Genomic DNA, 23,677 nt, shown 5'->3' with positions numbered 1-23,677 from the left:
AAAGCTGCCGACAAAGGCTGGCAAGGGATGACTAGTCCCAGTGGTGCTGGACACACTGCAAAAACCAAGGCCACAGACACTTACCGATGGCCCCACATCAGCCCATTGGCTTGGTGTGTCGGGGCCTTGGGACAACTGAAACTGTGTTTATAGTTAGGGAAGGATGAGGTCATTTTTTTTTTTTAAGATATTTTTTGGGCCATTTTTGCCTTTAATGGACAGGACAGGTAAGCGTGAAGGGGGAGAGAGAGAGAGGGAGTGACATGCAGCAAAGGGCCACAGGCTGGATTCGAACCCGGGCCTCTGCGGCAACAGCCTTGTACATGGGGCGCCTGCTCTACCACTAAGCCACCGACGCCCCAAGATGAGGTCATTTTTAGTTTAACTTTCATGGTACAGTAAAAACAAATGGTGGCACAGCGCTGCAGTGGTTAGCACCGTCACCTTACAGCAAGTGGGTTCTGGGTTTGAACCTGTGTGGAGTTTGTATGTTCTCCCTGTGTTAGCATTGGTTTTCTCCGACTTTTATCCACAGTCCAAAGAAATGCAGGTTTACTCTAAGCCTAACCCTCCATTGTGACATTAGAAAGTGTCACATTTATCTTGCCAGTGTACTCTTCTTCAACGTTTTGTTTCCTTCTTGGATTTTTCCCGCATGGAAATTCTGACCAATCAAGAGCAGCTTTCTGGCACAAGGCATTTGATCTGGTCCGCTTGTAAATGCTGCCGTGAGAACATGAATCAACTCTAGGCAATTATACAACTTAACGACAAAATTAGTCCCTGATTCAGACCAAAGCAAGACAACTCTAGGTCTGAAAGCATCCTTAGTGACCAAGAGTGTGAATAAATATCTGTCTCTATGTTTCAGCCCCTATGCTTCTGGCGTGAGTCTGGTGACCTGTCCAGATTTTACCCTGCCTCTCACCCAGTGTCAGCCGGGACTGGCTGCAGGGTTGGAAATTCACTTTTTTGTCCATTTGCCACTGTGGCTGGTTGATTTTGGATTCCACCAACCACTCAATACATTACCACCGTTTTTGTGGCTGGTGAGTGAAGCAAATCTAGCAGCCACTTGCATATTTTACCAGCTTTTGGTTGGTGGCTGGTGCTAATTTCCGACCATGATTAGCTGACGCCAATAGCGTAAATACCCTGAATAGGATAAGTGGTTACAGATAATGGATGGAGGGATGGATGGTTAAACAAAGCTGATTATCAAAAGGAGGCAAGATGCAAACAATGTTCCTGGTCTCATGCCTGTACATCAAACATCCACCCTAATGAATGAAGCCACTTAGAGGGGGCACTCATTATTCACTTATCAACTGCTTAAGGTCTCGTCAGGACACTGCAAACAAAGGTTGCTTTAAAGCATTTAAACAAAAGACCAGCCCTATCATTTTTCTGGTGAAGCCAGTCTGGAAGCCATCAGAGAGAAAAAAAAAACATAAAAATAATTAAAATATATATAAACAGAACTAATGATTTACACTCACACAAAGACACACACACACGGAAACGCAGCTGGAGCTCGACATGGTACTTGCACAGTATTTGCTACCAGACATAATTTTGGGATGCCAGAAACTAATTTTGGCCACCACACGGTGCCAGTTGGCCTAATAGTAGTGTGCATCAGGAGTCAGTTTGTGCGATGAGGTAACGTGATGAATGTGAGGTATCCAGTTCAGAGCTACAGTTTGTTTTGCAAGCACAAATTAATGGGAGGAAAGCTTGCACACCGCAGGAGAGGTACAGTAGATCACTATCTTTCCGGGGGAAAAAAAAAACTCACTGCCAAGTCAGACAGTCTGTCAACACTGCTGCTTGTCGCTTGTGTTTTACAGTCGTAATATAGTTGACCTCTTAATCTCAGCCATAGATCACCAGGGTAAATTCTGGCTTCTTTGCAAAAGCAAAAAATATACTTCACAGTACAAGTCACTGATATTTTATGTCATAAAATATAAATGATAGAAGTGACACTGTAATCCAAGCGGTTACTGTGGTGTCAGAAGCCTTAAAAATGTCAAATACAGCAGTTTTTCCAGTCACCGAAATCGTCTGATTCTCAAGCACACAGTGTTTACCAGGCTGTTTGGTCAGCAGGCACTGATCAGCAGAATTAAACATGAGTACTTCACAGGTGCAAATCATCAACGTGCTATAATATTTTGCATCAAAGCAGAGTGTAAATCATAACAGCCCCTTACCATTTCTCTCCTCCAGTGGCCACGTGTTGCTGCACAGTGTATCCAAATTGGGCTTGTTTAGGGCCTTTGATGATCCTGGCGTTCTTTGTGTCGATATTGAAGCAGTCATGGAAGCCTTGAAAGAGAAAAGATGATTTTCATCAGCACTGGTTCAAGAGGATGTCCTTAATGACTCGTAGTTAAATACCTAGTTCTGTCGCATCAGCAGAATTTAAACAGAACATCCATGGTTTCAGTGCCACGTGGTAGCATCTCAGAAGTTTTATGGATGTCTGTACTGCAAGAAATATTTACATTAGCATTGGTTAGACCAGACAGCATCTGGCTTTAGTTCAACAAACAGCTGCAGACTCATCCTTAGTCATCATTAAAATAATCTCTTCCCTGTGCCTTGGCTGTTTGTCCCCCTGGGCCAGTCTAAACAGACAGTTCTCATAAAGACAACAAATATTAATTGTATTAGTGTCGCAGAGCTGCTGAGCGGACACAGAGGAGTTAAGCAGCATCGTATCAACATGGCCACCTAGACGACCAATGTTTTACTTCCATAAGAGCTCTTTGAAAGACACCAGTCTGGGATAAAACATAAAACAGGCCTAAACATGATGTAAGAAAGATGGAATATCTTTGCTTTACATTTCAACAGAGGAACTATAAAGTAAATGTCCTTCCACATAAAAAAAAACAGAAAACACCTGCACCATATCAGTAATGAATACAGTGCAACTGCAAATACAAGCTTGGTAACGAGACTCAGCAAGGAGTTTTGTTTTGTGTTGTAGTTAATAGATGGTGAAGTGTAACCTTACAAGGTGTCAGAGGGTAAAAACTAAAAGCTGCCGGGGGACCTGATCAAAGCAAATCTGTTTTCCCGATTGTGTGCTTAAACTTCCCTTACATCTCTAGACAGCTTACCAGGTGGCAGAAACGAGCAGCGAACGCCTGTTTTCAATTAAAATACCAATCAGAGAAGGTATGTTTTTCAGATTTTGCATGTCACCATGTTACCCATTAGGCTTATTAATGGCGATAGCATTATGTGGCTTTTAAATTTCCATCAAAAGAGTATATAAGGACACTGAGGTGATGAGATTTGCTTCCTGGCTTGAGAGAAGGGGAAAAAACGTAATCGTCTGCCACTCCGACTTCCTCTTGATCCATCTCTCTCCGTTCATCTGTCTTCTACTTAATCTCCTGCTGATCTCTGTTTCACCAGTTGCCAGAGTTACTGTAAATGTGCGTGTGTTGATCGATGTTGCTCCGTTGATGATTCATCTCAATGTTGACCTTCACACCAGTGCTCATTAATATTCTAAATCCCCAAAAATACCAATTTAGTTGGGGAGCTATTATATATCAGAGCAAAAAAAAATGCATGGAGAAAATGGCAAAGGAAAGTTACCAGGAAAAAAATGCAGGCATTACGCATTTCTGCAAACCACAAACACATTACATTTGCACATTTCATACATATCATATTATTGTTTCTAAAGTGATGTAATATATGCCATAGGGAGGTGGAGGGGACGGTGCATGGTGTGTCACCAAGGCGAGATGCCTGCCAGACTGCAGGCCACTCTTCACATAGTCATAGTTGTGTTTTCTGCAGCGTTTTATGCTCCAAATGTGCATTTTGTGGTGACCTGTCAGTGTTTTCCAGCTGCTTTTTAGGCACCAAACAAGGGTGATTTGTAACAAGCTGTCCTGTCAGATTTATAGACTCAAAACAAGGGTGTTTTTTAATGACCCGCTGATTTTTAGGCTCCAAATGTAAGTGATTTGTAGCAACCCATCAGTGTTTTTCCAGGTGCTTTTTAGGCTCTGAATGGAGTTGTTCTGCAGTGACCCATCTGTTTTTAGGCATCAAATGATGATGTTTTGTAGCAATCCTTACATTTTTTCAGCAGCTTTTTAAGCTCTAAATATATGAGACTTGCAATGACCCATGAGTGTTTTTCAGCTACTTTCTAGACTTCAAACAAGTGTTTTGTAGTGACCCATCAGTGTTTATCAAACAGTTTTTAGGCTTCAGACGAAGGTGTTTTCAAGCGACCTGTCTGTTTTTTTTCTGGCAGCTTTATACACTCCAAACAAGGGTGTTTTATAGCAACCCATCCGTGTTTTTCCAGCGGATTTTTATGCTCCAAACAAAGGTGTTTTGTAGCAACCATCAGTGTTTTTTAGCAGCTTTTTAGGCTCCAAACAAAGGTGTTTTGTAGCAACCATCAGTGTTTTTTAGCAGCTTTTTAGGCTACAAACGTAGGTGTTTTGTAGTGACCCGTCAGTGTTTTTCCAGCAAGGGTAGTGGCAAGAAAAGCAGTTGTTTTTAACAAGACATTGCTGCTTTTCCAGCCAGGACTGTGCCCCCAAAACCAGGTATTTTAAGCCAAAATGTGATCTTTTCCTAACCATAACCAATTGATTTTTGTGCCTAAATCTAACCACGTTAACCAAGTGTTGCTTCAATGTATCCGCTACATAGTAACGTACGTATCCATGGTTTGCAGAAATTTACAATGCCAACATTTTTTCTGACAACTGTGTTGAAAGTCAAGCGGATTTTATGCTTAATGAGACACAGAGGTTTGTTTTGGAGGAGTTGAAGATTACTGTTAAAAAAATAAAGTGTTTTCTCACAGTTTGAGCTGCACAGCTGAGCTGAAAGCACAAAGGCCTCTGCTTTTAACCACCACTGACCCCCCGACTTCTTACATCTCTGCGGCTCTTGTCCACACACTGTTGGGCTTATTCAATCCCTCGCCCTCACGCTTAACCACCCCTCTTCCCATCTGTGAGGCTCCGGGGTCATGTCAAGTTAAATGAGGCCATTTTTTTCCCTGCAAGGGGAAATTCTGTTAAACGTAAACAACAAGGTGAAGGAATGCTCAACAAAGTTAAAAAACATGTAGAATTCAAATTAGCCTCTAACAAATGACAGCTGATGTCAAATTCAACACAGTTGTACCCAAGGTTCTCTTGAAATGTTGTCAATCACAGGTGGAGCTTTATGATTTTTCATTGGCAGGTATTAAGCTGTCTCTACACGCCTAATGAACAAAAGTATGTGACTGTGCAGGTTAAAATATTATATTAAATGTATATTAATAAAGAGAAGTGTGTTATTACTTCACTGTTATGCAGAGAAAACATTGAGTCTCTTAATACGATTACTGTTGACCTGATATTGTTGCTATGTTATCCAATAACCCTATTAATTGTGAGTATCGCATCTGTTTCCACTTTTATCCCAATGATACTCATCTGCATTGCCAAGATAAATCGAGGAGCCCAAGTTACCCACATTACGTAACTGTCTAGTTGATGTCAAGAACTGTATGTCCCAAAACCTCCAGAATGTAACAATGTGTACCAGGCTGCCATTAGGAAAACTACAGCTGAGTCTTTTAAACATACCTCACAGAAGCTGCTTGCTTTTCTTGGCGATCCATGAACAACAATAACCATTAACAATTCAGCGTCAGTGTATTGGTTTGGTGCTGAGTCAAATACAAAAGCTTGTTGTGTAGCAGTTTGTGGTTTGACTGCATAGCCGACCCCAAGCCAGATTTTGCTTTGGAGGCCCCTTAAGGTGCCAGCATACTTCTTCAGAACTGCTTGTGAGATGGTCAACGGCTTCAGAAACTCCTCCCCCCACCCCCTTTCTGATGTCTGGGGGGCTGCGTCCAACAATTTTTGTAACTTTCCAAAACCAATCCAATGCTTTATGCAGCGATCAGCCAGCTGAGCAAAGTAAGAACTATTTGTAACACTTTTCATAAGAACAAGTAAAAAAGTAAGGATGCCTCTCAGGACACTATTTTTAAAAAGTGCAATGTTATACTCATATATAAAAGATTATTACACCTTCCTCCTCTCTGTGACAGCCTTCAAGTGTGGCCCTCTGGAGCAGCTATAAATACTTTTAGCTTCCGATGTGGTTGGACAACACGTCTTACGGACTACTTCTTTTCCAGCATTAAAAGAACTAGCCCGTGCCTGTGTGTATTTGTTGAGCTCAAACTCTGACTGATCTCACAACCGACCAGAAACTCTGATTCTGTCGGTTATTTCCTTCTGATCTGTCCTAAATCCTCTTGCCTCTCTTCATTTATGAACTGATTCATAAAGCTCTGGCATACATGCTAATTTTTTGATTATGAAACATTTTCAACTCCCAGACAGATCTTTGCATCAATTTGTGCTGGCACGGGCAAAGTCACGTCTAATCCCAGCTTACATTGACATGCCACCTCTACAATTGTCTGTGTTTTGTCTGAACACACAAATAACTAATAGTGGATCTTTTTAATGTCTAAAAGATCTGCACAGTTTTCTGACTGAACAGTGGGATCATACTCACAGTGATATTCAGGGTTCCCCCACATTTTCAGAGGCAAAATTTCAAAACTTTTCCATGACATTTCAAGCACCCATAATAACACTTCAGAAAAACACACACTTCACTGTCTGCTGCACTTGCCGGCCTGCTTACGGTACTTTACTACACACACACGCGCAGGAGAATCTCGTTTCCCATAACAAACACTGCCACACTACGTCACATGTACATATAAAACCTAAAAGCAGAGGGCTTTGCCAGTGGAAGTCATGGAAAATGAAAACCGTGTATGTTTCCCATTTGTATCAAGCATCAAATAAGCTGTTTGAGTTAATTTGCCTTATTTGACATTAAATGCCCTTTAGTATGACTATTGCACATCTCGATGTTGATGCTGACACGATACATCATGCAGCTCTGAGTTGACGCATATTAGAGGTATGTTATGTCAACGGCTAACTTACAGTGAATGAATTCACTGTTATGTTACATTACATGGACGGTTATAACAATCAATGCAGCAAAGGGCCACAGGCTGGATTCGAACCCGGGCCACTGTGGCAACAGCCTTGTACATGGGGCGCCTGCTCTACCACTAAGCGAGCGACGCTCCTATCTAAAAGAAATTCAATAAGTTTTCCAAAACTTTTAATAATTTTTCTAATTCCATGACTTTTTCGGTCCTGAAAAATGAGATTGTGAAATTCTATGACTTTTCCAGGTTTTCCATAACCGTGGGAACCCTGACTATCGTGTTACACTGAGATGAGGACAAACCTCACCTGCACTTTAACTTAGAGATAAAATTCTGGTGCTCCAGCTCTGGCTGAGGATGACTGTTGTTATGACTTCAATACAAGCAAGCCAATTTTAAACCATAAAGGGTGACAGGACTGGGTCAGCAATAGGGTTAGCGGTAGAATCATGTTTTACTGCGTTTTTACTGCAGATGAAATAAAAGACTCCCATCAGTATTTCTGCCTTATAAAACAGTAGCTCCCAACTGGTTGGTAAGTGGGTCATGTGTCCATTCTAAATGGACCACAAGTGACTCGCAAACGTGCCAAGTTGGTAAAAAAAAAACCACTTTATATTTAAGTACAGTGAATTTCCAACACAGAGCTTTTATTTTGAAGTGCCGTTTCCTGCTGGAGAGTGAGCGACTAACAGATAACTACTTGACAGAGACAGTAAACTAGCTTGACGACATGGCCAAACACAGGTATGACGCTGATTATATTTACTGTTTGGTCCTTGAACTAATGACGAAGGAGAAATCTAGACCCAGTGGCTGGACCAGTTAGGAACCACTGTTATAAAAACATGACGTTATTTCTAAGTCAGGATGAAAAGTGTCAAAGTTCTAAAATACAATACTGTATTGATACATTAGACAGTATAAAATAATAGACGTAGCCACAGCGCATCAGCCATTAGCTTGGAAACAGCCATTTTGAAGCCTTGAGTTCAGCATTTTAATCGTCACAATCTTGTTTTTTTGGAGAAAGAAGTGACCATCTTTGGACGAGAGGGAGTTGTAGAGGAGCAAGGAGTGGCTCTGACTCACAGACAGCCTGTCACTGAAAATAGCCTGCCCTTAGTTATGTATAACTTATAAGCCTTAATAAAATGTAAACACATGAATTATACAAATATTCACCCCCATACAGGTGTCATAAATATTGAAATTAGTTGTGGAGAGCAAAGAGTTTTTATTAATAGGCTGTGAACATGTTTATTCTGCTGTAGAGTTGGGAATTTTAACATGGGGGTCTGTGGGGATTTACTCGCTCTTCAAGCCAACCTCAAGTGGCCATTAAAGGAACTGCAGTTTTTGGCACATAAGCACTGGCTTCATTTTCCAACGCTGGAGGTAGCCGCTTGAGTGACACAGGGTGCAGCTGCACCTCAACTCAGCTTTTTGTTTGTAACACAGCAGACAGGAATTATTTGTTTGGGTGAGGAGTTGTTTGCACTTTGAAATGCAGAGGAGAGGTGACTTACTGAGCAGCTGTATTCCCTGATGATAAATGGTCCCCCGACAGAAATGTGAAGCTGTCTGCATTCCTTAGATAGTGAATATTTAGAAGTGTTAATAGGTTATCCAAACAAATAGCAAACCAAATATCTGTTCCCACTGTTTCTCAGCAACTGTTCTCTGTAAACTTAAGGCTGAAATTGAGGGTTTTGGGTAACTGCAGTCAGTGTCACAACCATCCCAACCACAATGTTACCACAGGACATTATGTGAATGGAGTGACAGCCACAGAGTGAATGAGTCATTCATCTCCCAAGTCTGTCAAGTGACCAGGAGTATATCACACCTTGATTGGCACAAAAGACCATTTGTTCTGTTTCATGAAAAACCTCCATTAAAATAAATAGCAATCTCTACCAGGCAGGCTCTTCATGTAAATATTGAGCCATTCTCCACATTGCTCATTTCCTGTTGTATGAATGGTTCACATGTTCAGCTGGTGTTTGATCCTGTCCTTCAAACATCCTCCGAAAGTTTCTGTTTATCTAGAAACATAAAAGGGGTGACTGGAAATAGATCGCTGAGAACAGATAGGTGTACAAAAAATAAACAGAAATCAGTGGGTAACTCTTGACAGTGTGGTGCAGCATAAATCATTTTACAGATGAAGGGCAGTGGGGTGTATTATTTTGAAGTCATTATTGTTCAGATGAAGCGCATAAATTTTAACAGTTCTGGTAAATAATAAAATGCTAGGATGACTTCTAAGCACTTTAAATACATTCCCAAAGATGCAATCACAGAAGGGCTGAAGTCTGACCATGAGCGAGAGCTATGACAGGGTGAAGTGTCAGGGTGAACGCATGAGAATGGAGGTGATCCAGTTTCCATTTCAAGCTACTAATGTGGCAGAGCAATTTAATATTCCCAGTAATATCAGCAGCTTCTAACGCAAGGTTGGAGTCTTGCTGGGTTTCCTGTGTACCGGCTTCCATGCCCAGATAAATAAACCTCAGGCCAGTGGCTGCCGGTGCGACCCACATTAGTCCGCTGATGCCTCTGGCCCAACACCAAGCTGCAGGAGCTCCACCACAGACCCACTGACATAGAGCAGCCATGCGGGTTGCATTGTGCAAACTGCTGGCTCAGACTCATCCTCATATCAGACAGGCATGATGCAGGATTTTTATAAATTCAGACAGTGTAATAGGGTTAAGGATTTATGAAAACATATGGAACATCACAATGATGTGCATGTGAGTGGACAGACACTGCATTACGACAGCATCTGACTGATGTTTTAACAAATACGAGAGAATCTGCACATAAAATAAATCTCAGAAGCAACAGAATGTACTGTTTTTCCATTGAGTCCATCCTGGGTTTCCATTACAATGGTTTTCTCTGGAAAGATACTTCACAGTTGACAATATACTTCCAAAAAATTTGGCACCTTACATCACATTTACCCCACGCCAATGAAAATAGTACGGAAGGCACAGGGTATCTTAAACCAGATGTTCCCAGCAGCAACAGCCAACTGGGCACTGATTAACAAGCTGTAAACCCTCTGAGCCAACAAAAGACCCTCCGGGGATTCAAACCAAGTCTCTGGGGCAGAACAATACAAAACTTGTGTCACTAGCTACCACACACATCTGCATGACAGTGTCAAGACATTTGGGTAGAATTAGTAAACAGCAAGTTTCCTAGGTAAATCAATAACTGCTTTTGGCAAAGGAAACATAAACTAACATGTAACAATAAAACTTCAACGGCCTATAAATAGAAATGCTGTAAAACAAAACGACTCCTGATTAATGAGCAGGTATTTGTCAAAACAATCTGACAGTAATCCAGCCAATTAATTACATTAATAATTCAATCTAATGAGACATTTTAATAAGGACTACCTATGGGATATCTGTTGGTACTGGCATATTTAGTCTTGGTAGACGCCAACAGACAGGCTTCACTTTTGAAAATAGGATCCGGGCACAGAAAGATCCAAAAGGCAGTTGAAACAGCATGAAGGAATTAAGGAATCCCTGATGTAATTATACCACCAAACTAGAATCATCTGAATCTTGGACCAACTGTAATCAATCAAGATATCGTACAAAGAAAACAACAGAAATGTGTGAAACATAACCTCCTCCCAGATTTGTTGGCAGAGGTATAGTAAATACCTGGCATTACTGGAGGTCCCAGAAGGGTTTTCAAACTTGGACAAATTGGTTCTAGTAAATGACTTTACTTTATTTACTCAGTTTATAAGAACCATGTTAATTAAAATAATGCAAAAGGACACCTCACGCAAAGCTTGGGTCACTGTTGAACACATTGGTCATAATCAATGACATCTACCATTCGATGTGTGACATGAAATGGGTCACAGAAACCACTCAAAAATGATCATCCAACTCCAATGATTTTTACCCAGAGGTTTTGTTTCGTGCGTTAATTGGTTCAGTCTCACCACTGAATAGACAAAAACAACAGCATTGGTTGTTTTAATGCCCCAAAACTACACATGTATGTTCAAGTGGTAAAGGAATTATCAGTCTTGTCAGTTGGTGACAAAGGAGGAAGCTGAGTGACATTATTATTGAGCCACAAAGTCTCCAGAGGGAATAGGTTGGGGTGGTTGGAGGTGTCGACAAATCTTTGGGCTGTAACAAGGTCATGCCTAGAAAATAATCCTGGATTTGCAGAACTCTCACAAGCTGCTTCATAATATTCGTGTCACTTTTTATGGTGTGAGTACACTGTGGTTCAGGTCTTGTTAGGTTCAGTCACAAAAAGCACTTGGTTAGGGTTATGGAAAGATAATGGATTTGGGTTAAAGTGCCATGTTATGATTGCCATTATAACATGGCACATGAAATCTATTGTGAGTTTTCGTGTATCTGGGGTTACCATCTCGACACAAACCTGTATCACATGAGATCGCTGTTTATTTCCTCTATCCTAATGACAGTCATCTCTGGTTTCTTGTAATCATCCATGGAACCTCAACTAGGCACTTATTTAAACTATGACCTTTCTCGGAACCTAACCAAGTCGTTTCCATAGCTAAACCCAACCAGACCTCAACCATGGCGCTGTATCACCATAAAACAGATTTAATTTTTCAACAGTGATTTTAAATGATTTGCAGAAGGCACCGAAAAATGACATCATCCTGTCTATGGGGGGCAAGATCAGATCATCTCGTATATATAATTTTGGAGGGCAGTAACAATCAAGGTATAGCGGAGCATGAAGCAGCTAAAGAGCTAGGTATTTTTCTCAGATGCAGAATAACTACTTCAAATTGATCGCTAATTTTTCTTCCTGTTAGCCATAGAAGCTGTATAAGGTGATATGACATAAGGACTGAGCTTAGTCTTAAGTTATTTTGTCCTCTAGTGGCCAAAAACTGTAATTGCAGCTTTAACTGCCATTAAATCAGCCTGGTCTCATTCCCAGGGTGTCAAAATGCGCTGCTTGGGCAGTGTCCCCGGGGTCATTGTAGTGACACTGGGGGCACCATTTAGCATCTGTGTGAGACGCACCAGGCTTTCAACTCCAGTGTTAACCCATCTGCATCATTATTAGATTCTCAGAGACAAATGTAGTTTAAAGAGTGTGAAAGTCTGCTCATGGTGGGTTGGAGGTAGATGGATGGGTCCAACAAACATGGGACTGTGATCCAAGAGACCGGTGTTCAAGACCTAGAAACCACAACATCAGTTGCTGCCTTTCCAGCCATGTTCGTGTCACTCAAAGCTGGGTGTTCTTTAGTGACATCTGCAATCTTTTCCTAATCATAACCAAGTAGTTTTATTGCCTTAACCTAACTGCCAACTGCTTTTGCGCCAAGATACAACTCAAAAGGGATAATTTTAGTAACGCTGGGGCTTCTGCCCAAGCGACAAAATATGATGAGCAGGGATGACATCACACTGATTAAATCAAGCACTGTTAAAATAAGACCGCATGGGTTATACTGACTACACAAAATGTTCGATGCCCATTAGCCGATAGTGATGCAAACAGTCTCCCAAATTTGCTTTGGGAAGTGGCCATGATGTAATTGCTACCATGCACTTACTCATTAAAAAAATAATGGACTTGACTGCTACTTCATTTACTATCAGGGCACTTCATTATGTGTTAGTGTTTAGTTAATCTCGCCAGAATCTGGTGTAATTTTTTTTTGGATCATAAATTTTGTATTTTGGAGGGTCTCCAGTGATAGCTTATTATTTATGAGTAGGTCAGTAATTCATTAGCATTGTTGACATTTTCAGTGCACACTTCATCCTCTACTGTACATCAATATGGAAGACATGGTGGGAACGTTCTGAAAGGAAGAAATAAACTTGACTTGACATATCCTGTCAGAACAGTGCTTATGAGGACATGTGCCTTATGGGGACAAATCTGGTGAAAGTATGCAAGAAGTACAATGTTCTATCAGGGCAAAAATAAATATTTAGGTGTGATACAGAAATGTCATCATGTCATATCGCAGTTGCTTGAGGGAAATGGCAACCGCTGTTTAGAGGTGTTACCTACATCGATATGAAACGGCCCCCCTCAAAGTTATCTAGATGGGATCACTGGTCCCAAACTCACAGGATTCCACAAACAGAGGACTAAAATGCTGCCTCCTTCTCATGCGCCTGCCAAAACATCTCCCACCACATCCAGCATCAAGACTTTCTCCGCAGACTCCAGCTACAAGGTCAGCGTCTCCCTCATGGTGGCATCGGTCCAAAGCTTGTTTCCAACAAATTCCAAAATCAAACCAAATATTTACAATAGAGATTTCCTCTCTTCCACTTCTTAGTTTTGTGTTAGTTACCAAACGTCTAAATTGAAGATTAATTAATGTCTTCTTGTTGAACGATTTCAGTCTTGTAGACCTCAGTACATTAACCTCAGGGTGATGCCGCAAAACAGAATAGGAATGAATAATGCTTCATTGTTGAGGAAAACTGCTCATGTACAGCCATGGTGACAACATGCACTGTATTCTATGGAAACATTGGCCAACACACAGTGTGTTTAAACAATGTGGTTACAGTCCGCAGTATGCTGAGCTAAAAACCATATAGAGATCTCTGTGGTGCTGCATCAGTTACTCAAGCTTCTACAGTATATTTAAAGAGTGCAATAGGTTTGATTAGCTTTACTTGTACTTGTGATAATTGTGATTTAATTCAAGTGACTCATATTAAATGTTTGGCTTTGAAAAAAACATAAATATACTTCTGGTGCCTTTTATTCACTCTCTCTTTCTTCCCTCCTGTCTAGATGTGTTACTGGTAGAGTGATTTCACTGGTAATTGACCACAGTTCTGGCAGAGCACCAACAACTCTCCAGTCGCTGGAAACTTGACTGTGAAAAGATAGCATCAACTTTTATTTGAGAAAACTCTCCTGCTTTCCAATGAGACACACAGCACCTCAGTGTAGACCTGAGGGGGGACAACATATCTTTCAGTAAAGCCACTGAGCTCTGCCCTTCCTGTCACTTACAATGATAGTGGGTCAAGATGTCAGGTTAGGATGTCACTCACACAAGCACCCATTCATTCATTCACTTAAGATATTCAGATATTGCTGCTCCTCCAAGAACAGAATATGTGTGCATATATAAAAAGACGTAAAAAGCAACAGTCTCAGAGTTTCCAGTTGTTTCTGGAGCAGGCCATAGTATAACTAACAATTAGAGAGCCATTATTATACTGCAAAGCTCCATGAAGACAGAAAGAAGGTCTGATTCATGCATCTGAAAGCATGTTAGGATACACACACTCTGAAACTGTAACACTCAGATATAAACACCTTTCACTCACCTAACTGCTGGCTGCAGATCCAGAGCAGGAGGTAGCAGTAGTACTCCATATGTGTGCCGGTGCAAGCGTGCATGTGTGTGTGAGCGTGTGTTTGTGTGTAGGTGTGTGTGTGTGTGTGTGTGTGTGTGTGTGTGTGTGAGTGATGACTGCTGTGAGTGTGTATGTGGTGGGCCGAGGCAAAGAGACCCAGTGGCGGGCACAGTTAAAGATCCCACTCTGATTGACTAAGTTAAAGTGCTGCCTATATCTTGGGGAAGTAGGAGGGGACTGTAGGAGGAGAAGAAGGAGGTCCACTCCGACACAGCTGGCTGGGATACACAGTCTCTCACACACTCATTCAACTCAGTTTGACTGGGTGAATACTCTCAAAGGGCTCATCTGAAGGCAAAGTTTTATTTTGTAATGGTCATTTTGATGGTGGATTTAACTGAGTGCATTTACTCAAAGACTGTACATGAGTGCAATGTTGACATAATTTTACTTTACTTATACTAATATACTATACTAATATTTTCATTTTGGATTAAATCATATTTCAACTCCACTATATTTCAGAGAGAAATATTCAAACTTTTTACTCCACTATATTCATCTCAACCTTGTCTCCTGGAAATTACTTTTGTTTAATACTAATTGCACTCATTATTATGTTGTGGCGACAATGTAATCGTTAGAATATGTTCAGAGACAACACTTCTTTGAGTTGATTAAACACTACATATATATACCGCCTTGGATTCACAGGACTGTGAAAACAGAACCTCGGGTTCATGTCCTGACAGCCGCCTTAGGTTTAGGCAACAAAAGCACTTTGGTTGAGGTTAGAAAGAGGACGTGATTTTGGTTAAATGTTAATATTCAGTTCAATGCAATTTTATTTGTAAAGCCCAGTAAAACCATAATTTGCCTTAGAGGGCTTTAAAGCATACGGCATTCCTCTGTCCTTGGACCCTGGCAGCGGATAAGTAGCCCCCCCCCCAGTAAGAGCAACTGAGGAGGGATCCCTCTTCAAGGATGGACAGACTATTTTGGCAGGAAACAAATGAAATATATTGTCATGTTGGGGCAGCTGTGGCTTAGGAAATACAGTACAGCAGATCATCCACCCATCAAAAGATCGTAGGTTCAATCCACAGCTCCTCCTGTCTGCATGTCATAGTATTCTTGGGTAAGATACTGAAAACCAAATTGCTTGTGTGAATGCGATTAAACTGAGTGGCAGGGGTAGCTTCTATGGTAGCATTGGCCACATGTGTGTGAATGGTTGAATGTGACTAGTGTTGAAGCGCTCCATTTACTATTAACATTTTGCTGATACATTTAGTATCAATATGTTGGCAACTTGTCACGTATGTTGATTACCAACATTTCCTCCTCACATTCATAGAAAACCTAATTCACTCTGCCTTTCATATGACACCACTTATCACCCACCTACAATGCAGTCTTGGGATCCCTTCCCAGATGATTTAACACCGATACACACCTTGACCCATCTAACCCTAGCGACACACTGGGTGGGTCAGTGTTTCACATGGGACCTCAATGACGCTGTAAAGGTTCACACCCACACAGAGTTTAAAGGCGCTGTATGTAAGACTGTGGCCAAAACGGTTACTGCACTCAAATTCAAAATACTGCCACAAGTCGTGTCCGCCCCCCCTCCCCTACAGATTCGAGGTTGCTGGACAGCAGCACGCTGGAGACTGATTTGTTTGCTCACGGACTGCTGCTGTGGCAGGGCCGCGTCGCCGCGTCCTTAATCTTCGGTTTTCCAGCGGACCGTTCGAGCAAGTCCGGCTTCTCTGCTGCTAATGCTGCTGCCAGGATACAGCTGAGGAGGAGCCGGCTGCTAATGCTATGTACCGGGACACTGCTAATGCTGCTTGCCGTGCTGCTGTAGCTCAGTCGTAACTTTAACAGATGCTGAGACTCTACTGACTGCGTGACTGGTAAACGGCGGTGGGTGGCACAACAGGCCAAAACACAAATTGAAAACATAAACATGATTTGTGGACTGTAAAAAATGTTTTTTAAATGGGAATATTCTGGCTGTACTATTGTTGTCCGTGAGATCAGTATGCTATATGAACATTATTCCTTAGTCTCTGTGACATATTAGGAGGATTTTACGACTATTTGCTTTAGATTTCTTACATATAGCTCCTTGAAAGCCTGTGACTTAAGAGACTGAACCAGTTGCGACGAAGTGAAACATCTTCAAGAAACTTACGATTGCCATGACCTGGATGACTGAGAATCTTCAACAACACTCTGCCTTTCCTTTTGCTCAAAAACCTATTTGCTGTTTTACGTAAATTGTGTATACAAATAATTTCTATGAGACAGGGCTGTTGACTGGCACTTAACAGTTACTTTTTACATAAAAAATATATGACTTGATGCAGTACTATCTACTGACCAGTCTAGTAATATATGAACAAAACTACAACTACAACACTAAAATGCTCTTATATGTATTTGTTAGAGATAAAAACAGAATAATAGAATGTTTTATAATAACATAACATTGTAAGAGGAGCCATTGTGTATAATGTGTACTATCACTTTGTATACTCCACGTACATACTTTTGTACTTTATTTAAGTAGCATTTTAAATTCTAAGTAGGATCTAAATACTTTTTTCCACCACTGGATATTGATGATGACCTGCATTTTAAGTGAAAGAGGTTTTAAACTGTTCAGGTGTTTAAAGGAATAAATGTACCGGCTCACTACAATATTAAAGAGACATGTTGTTAGTGTGGAATAAATTAAACAAGAATTGGTGACTCAGAGCCACGTTGTAAACTTTTGTTGCTCATGCACACTGATTTCCTGAAAAAAATTAGGTCACTAATCAGGATAATCTGATATTTACTTAGTTACAGCTTGAAGACTGTGTGAATGAAGAATGGAATTAAATAATACACCTAAAAAAAGATGTTTCAGTCAGTGAATCTAAAGAAATATTCCATAGATCAGTAACTATTCTCTTTAAACACCTAAAAATGTGTTCTGTCAGACTCAAGCTATGCACCACGAATGCTACCATCATGGCACGACCACAAACTAACCAGTGTATTAACAGTGGAACGCAAATGTGGGGTTTACATGTTACCTCATACCCCTGCAGCTGAACCATCCAGTCTTAACTACAGAATGTATAATGATCCCACTTACGTAATAAGACATAGTTTGTGTACATTTGCTCTCCTGAAATCCATTTGCGGTCACCTGGTAGATCTCCAGTTCACTACTTAACCACTACATGTCACATAAATGCACATCTTTTCTTAACATAAGGCCTTGTTTTCACTTTGGTCTGGAAAAAGATTTTTACGTCAGCAGTGGCTGGGACTATGTTTGAATGTAGTACATTAACACCTGCATCATAAACCACTTACACAACAGCTATATCCAGAAATGTTTGGATGGTAGTAAGCCTTTATTTTATTTAACTAATTAAGTAATTCTAGATGTACTGTATCAATATGAATACCACTAGAACAGTGCTTTTAATACTAGTAGTGGTACTAATGGTCATATTGCCGATATCATTGTGATATCAGCAATATGAAATCAAAACCTGTATGACGGGACCATGTGGGAATTTAATTTAAAAGGACAGACACAGGAAGTGGCCACGCTCAGCAGTCAGACAGGAGTCAGGTCAATTCCCACAGCTGGTACCTGCGGTTATTCCACAGGCTAGTTGATAACATGTCAGGCAGGAAATCCAAAGTGTGGGATCATTTTGAGAAGGTGAAGGACGAACCCAAGGTGATATGTAAACTCATCTTCATTGGTTGACTACAAACATGACGTATCATCTGAAACATGGAAGTAGCTACATGCCCATTAGCCCACAGCGTCATTAACAGGCGGCTCGCTCAGTGTGTGACGTGCACTTGTAGATAAAATATAGGCCTATATTAATGAAGGTTCATTAGTACGGTTTTGTATTTCTCTGTAATGTAGCACAGTGTTAACAATGTTACTGATACTATTCTTTCTCACACCTTCAACTCAAACCATTGTGTTGCCCCGCCCAAAATATATAATTTGATAATTGAATTAATATCGTAAATCCGTGGGCGACTAGTCGACTAATGGCCATAAATGACGACTGTTGGTCGACTTGGAAAATTCTTAGTCTGAGGCAGCCCTGATATTTTGACATTGTCTCCATTGGTAAATGAGCTCCATAATACATTGCTGAAATAATGCCCCATCTTAGAGATCAAAATTTTCATCTTGATTGTAGTGGTACACCAGTTGATACTTGGTTAATTTATTAGTGGTTAGCTACTGTTTGGGTACACAGGAAGAGTGACTTATTTTATTGGATAAAATGAACAAGTAAAGTATTATGTCTTGACATGACACTACAGGTTAATATGAAAAATACTGCGGGAGCTACAACGTGACGCTTACAGGGAGCGACACATGAAGGAGTTGTCGAGTGGGAATAAGTACCTTCAGAAATAGGTGTCCTGTTCGTCTTTCCATAACTACCACACATTAAGTATCCTGAGCACAGGCAGTCAAACAGCCCATGTGAGACTGCGAGAGGCCTGTGAAACTCATCATGATGAGTTTGTCACATATCCAGATCTGATATTCATCCTGTCAGCAGCTGTCTATCTAAAAATCTGTCTCCAGCACACACCTCCTCATATTTTGCAGTCACAGCCTCCTTTTTTTCTTTTCAACACAGAGCGACCACAGATCACACAAATCAAGCCAGTGTTTGTGCTTAAACGACTTAGCGTAACCAAGGCTTCAAAAACAGAAAGAATTAAGACTTGCTTTCATTAAGGGTGCTTAAAAGCTCATTGGTTTTTTTCACCCCTCCTTCATCACGTCTCCTCAGTAGACTGCTGCCCCTCTTGTTTCTTTCAAGGCAGGAAATTAAGTCCTGTGCCTACTGCTGCTGCCTGGAAATGTCCACATAGCACTGTGGATGTAAATATCAATGGGCAGGGTTCTTGAATAGAGTTACTGCATTAGGTGTGTGAAAGTAAAGTGATACTCCACGGCTGGATACAGTACAAATGTCTGCATTTGACGTTAGGACTCGGTCTTAAACTATAAAAACATCAACGTGACACTGAAATTATGTTGTGCTTCCTGCTGACATTGTGTCGTTGTAAAGCAAAAGCAAGTCCACAGGGTTTACCACATTACATCACAAACATACAGTAATTTCCTCGGGCAGACTAACAAGATAATATAACAAAGGAACCTTTTGAAAGGCAGCATTCCTTGCCCATCAGACTGTCGGAATAAAACATTCCCAAATTGGAGGGGAAACTAAGAAGTTATAGGGGTTTGGCAGTCATTATAAAGTTCTCCATAAACATGAAAACTTTCATAACAAGGATTGTTTCTTTCAGTATTGTGGGTACAAACTCATAGCTCAAGAATCTCCCACTGTCAGCTTGTAAGACGAATGATAGATCGAAGGGGAACCTACAATTAAGATCTGGTGCTCTGAATGAAGGCAGTGTGCCAGTGCAGTTAAGGAGTTGGGCTCTATTTGTCAGTGTTTCAAAACCAGAAGGGGGTGGTGGGCAATTCTCCCCAATGCTTTGCTGCAAACCTAAATTACCATGTAGACATTTAGCTCACTGTCAGTAAGGGGGGATTGGGGTTTAGGGGGAGTAGAGGTGATCTAAACGGAGTGTGAAAAATTGGGTTTTGAAATCCTATTCTTTATCCCTCCTCCAGACCATATAAGCCATACAGAGGCCCACTGTGAAGTGTGGCCTGAAATCAACACTGAACAGGAGCTGCACTTACTTCACCTTTTCAGGGCCCTCTCCGACACCATACCACAACTGCAAGCAATTACCTCAATCACCCCAGGATTATCTGTTTGTGTGCAATGTATGGTCTGTCTCCTCGGGCTAGAACGGGAGCTTTGGCCAGACACAGGACAAGTCCTCTAGGATCAGATGTAAAGAAGCAAATAGCCAACCCTCGTCGGAGTTCAGGTTGGGTGCGTGCCTCGTGTTGAGGCCCAGTGTCTATCACCCATCACAATGTTGTCATGTTTGAGACCTCCTAGGCTGGTCTCTGGGGCTTTTATACAACTGCTTCTGCATGGCTTCTTTCTGAGGCATCGTTACTTAAGCATTAGTTCAACAGCCAAGGTAGGAGATGAATGATGTAGTTTTTGGGAGGACTATGCCAATTCTGAAAGGCATGCCAGTTCTGAAGGCTATATTTAAATCTGAGTGTTTTCACAAACTTTTTCCCAATTTGATTCAGTGATTCAGCATTTTTATTCATGACTGAGTGGAGAAGACTCTGTCGCATTGTGAGAGTCGCATACTTCAGTGAAACACAAGTTCTTTATATTTTTCAAGCTGCTCTTTAACGCCCCGATCACACAGAAAGCATTTTAGCAGCTGGAGGCAGCTTTTTGTGATTTTCAAGCTTTTTGCTTGCAATTTTTGCATTACGACGCGCCTCATGTTTCTACACTCTATGTACCTTGCATTTTTGCCAGAGCGCTCTGAAATCCTTGAGTTGAAAAGACTTCAAAAAGCACCGTACGTCAACTCTTTTTTGTCATCCTTCTTTATGTTGTCCAATCCGATGATTTGAGAGGCGGGCCTTCTGTGGTGATCACGACACCAGGTTTACAGTTAGTAAACAATGGAGGAGAAACTGGTGGAGCTATACGGCCCAACAGTAGAAAGCAGGTTTCAAACTGTCCATTAAACCAAACAACAGAACTGCAGGGTGAATATTTTTTGATCCAACCAATACGGCACTTTTGGTATTTTTGGATGTCTGCCAGCTGTTTTGATGATCCAGTCAATCGGATTCGACCAATGTTGCTCACCCCAGGACACACAAAACACCAGTAGATGTGTTGGAGAGGCGTGTTACGACTTCCCAATCACATTGCGCAACAAAATATGACGGTGTCCATGACATAACAAAATTCTCCAGGTGCGCATCACAAAACAAAAGTGTCAAGCGACTCTCTCTCAAAAAGACATCATTTCTGTTGAGCAACACTCATCAAAAGTGTTGAGTGCCCCACCATAAATCAGGCTTAAGGGGGGAATAGAATCTGAAAAAATGCAGTCAGTTTGACAACCCCTTGGTGCACATAAGTTTAATATCCCAGCAATTCTAACAGCACGTGTAACAACATTGGAAAACAAAATAAAAAACCACCTCCTGTATTACACATAGAGAAATAGATACATATTTTTCCTCTGAACAGATAGAGATACAAATAGTGATGACTATGAACACCCCTCAAAGCTAAAGACAGTTCGCTCCCTGACCCTTAACCTGTCAAAGCAAATCAATACTATACAGAAGCCCTTTGATTTTAAAGTCAAGCAGGCACAAAGGCTTTTCAGTTTTGTTGTGAACTAAGAAAACCATGCTTCTCTTTTCACTGCTTCTCTTTCATATCTCTCTCGAGGATGGATTTTCCCAACAGTGCATGGGATCTAAAGCAATAAAACAATGCGTGGGAGTGTTTACCCTTTGACTCAGAACGATGAGCCAACTGGGAGGTTCAGAATCTCAGATCTGGTTGTGAAGCCTACACCATCTACTGACACTGGAAGGTCGATCTGCAGTCTTTATGCCCACAGTCCCATATCCTGTTGTCAGGAGTCATCTCCAGTTCTCTGTTACTGCCTCAGATATTTCTTGGAAATGGTTCTCCAAACATTCAACTGTACATGCTAAAGCTTATTGCCCGTGGAGATGTTACTTTCCACAAATCACAGCCAAGTAAGGCATGGGCAGGATGAAACAATGAATGGTTTTTAAAGCAATAGAGCACACACTCAAGGTCCTCCAAGGAGCTTTTTGAAACATGCTGCTGTTCCAGCAGCTCGTTTTTGGCCCCATGTCATCTGCTGTGAGGACGGTAGGGAGAGATTATTGCACAGTTCCAGCAAGTAGCCCTGCTTAAAGCATTAACCTGGAGAAAGTGCTGGGAGGTCATCTGCAGGAAGCTCTTTTTAAAGCCTTATGTGCTGTAGAAGACATGAACCAAACAAGATGCCATCTATTATCCAAAATGGAGTGGTTTGACAGATTAAAATCACAGGCTAACATTTCTATTTTCAGATGTACATGTATATACACAAATTTCAATATGAAAAAGGGGAAACTGGACAAATGCTCAGAGATCAAAGAGTCAGTTAAATTTGTTATTGAAGCTAAAGTACCCAAATATTCATGCACTACATGCACTGGGGTGGTCTGGAGCGTGAAGCGGTCGGGATGAGAGTCAACGGCTCTGACTGCCCCCTCTGGGTTTGGAGAGTGATTGTCTCAAGTTAAGGAGTTTAAGGGGTCTTGTTCACAACTGAGGGTAAAATGGAGCACAAGAGGGACAAGCAGTTTGGTGCGTGAGCTTTGGGTAGTGAATGAAAAAATGAGATTGCAGATACAAGCGGCTGAATACATTTCCTGTGTAGGCTCAGCCTCAGAGAAAGGGTGAGGAGCTCAAATATCTGGAGGGAGCTTGGAGTTGAGCCACTACTCCTTCCAGTTGAAAGAGGTCAGTTGAGGTGGTTTGGGCATCTGATCAGGATGCCACACCTGGGCGTCCCCGTTAAAGGTGATGTCCAACTGATAGTAGGCCCCAGGGCAGACCCAGAACAGGTTGGACGGATTATATATCTCATGGGCCTGGGAACACCTCAGGATCACCCAGGAGGAGCTGGAAAGTGTTGTTTGGGAGAGGGACGTCTGGAGTAACGTTACTTTGCTTAGCCTGCTGCTCCTGCGACCCAGCCCTGGAGAAGCAGATGAAAATGGTTTAAAATGGACTAAAATATTTTACTATATGTTTAAGTACTGCTTTCAAATGTTACTTAAATAGGTACATAAAGGTACATCAATGGCCACCAAAATGTAATAACAGTATCAAACTAAGAAAATTTATTGAGGCTTGATATCAGTACTCAGTCTGATCCCTGACCACCTAGACTCCCTGCCAGATCATCAAACTTTCTGTTGCTGCCATCTCAAGAGCTGTTCTCCTCAGCAAAGAGTCAATTCAATGTCTGCCCGGTTAGTACAAGCTAACACAGCAGCATCGGCTAAAATTCAACATCAAGCCGTCTCAACAAACTCACACCTACACCAAAATGGTTCAATGCTGTCATAACCATTAGGTAATGTTAGTCATGTAATGCTACCATTTAGCCCTGAAACTGCATGTGGAGCTGGGCAGTGTCCCCAGCCCAGAGCTCATACTCCCACAGCAGCAGCTACAACCCATACATATAGTCTGTGATGTGG

At 41.4% G+C, this 23,677-nt stretch overlaps 1 protein-coding gene across 4 annotated transcripts in view; it reads right to left on the bottom strand.

Annotated features, from left to right (window-relative positions):
* The window catches only part of itga11a (integrin, alpha 11a), a 117,458-nt gene that overhangs the window by 68,161 nt on the left and 25,620 nt on the right, over nucleotides 1-23,677 (bottom strand). For 3 of the 4 annotated variants that reach the window (XM_049566144.1, XM_049566134.1, XM_049566156.1), the window contains exon 3: nucleotides 2,217-2,331. In XM_049566144.1, the coding sequence (XP_049422101.1) occupies nucleotides 2,217-2,331 (115 nt within the window). Of the gene's footprint in view, nucleotides 1-2,216; nucleotides 2,332-14,382; nucleotides 14,585-23,677 lie in introns of those variants that run through there. The other variant, XM_049566131.1, reaches the window with a different exon arrangement.

This window comes from Epinephelus fuscoguttatus, linkage group LG2, assembly GCF_011397635.1.
Source record: "Epinephelus fuscoguttatus linkage group LG2, E.fuscoguttatus.final_Chr_v1".
Classification (NCBI taxonomy): domain Eukaryota; kingdom Metazoa; phylum Chordata; class Actinopteri; order Perciformes; family Serranidae; genus Epinephelus; species Epinephelus fuscoguttatus.
The sequence above is the reverse complement of the archived record's forward strand: the minus strand, read 5'-3'. Positions and strand labels throughout refer to the sequence as shown.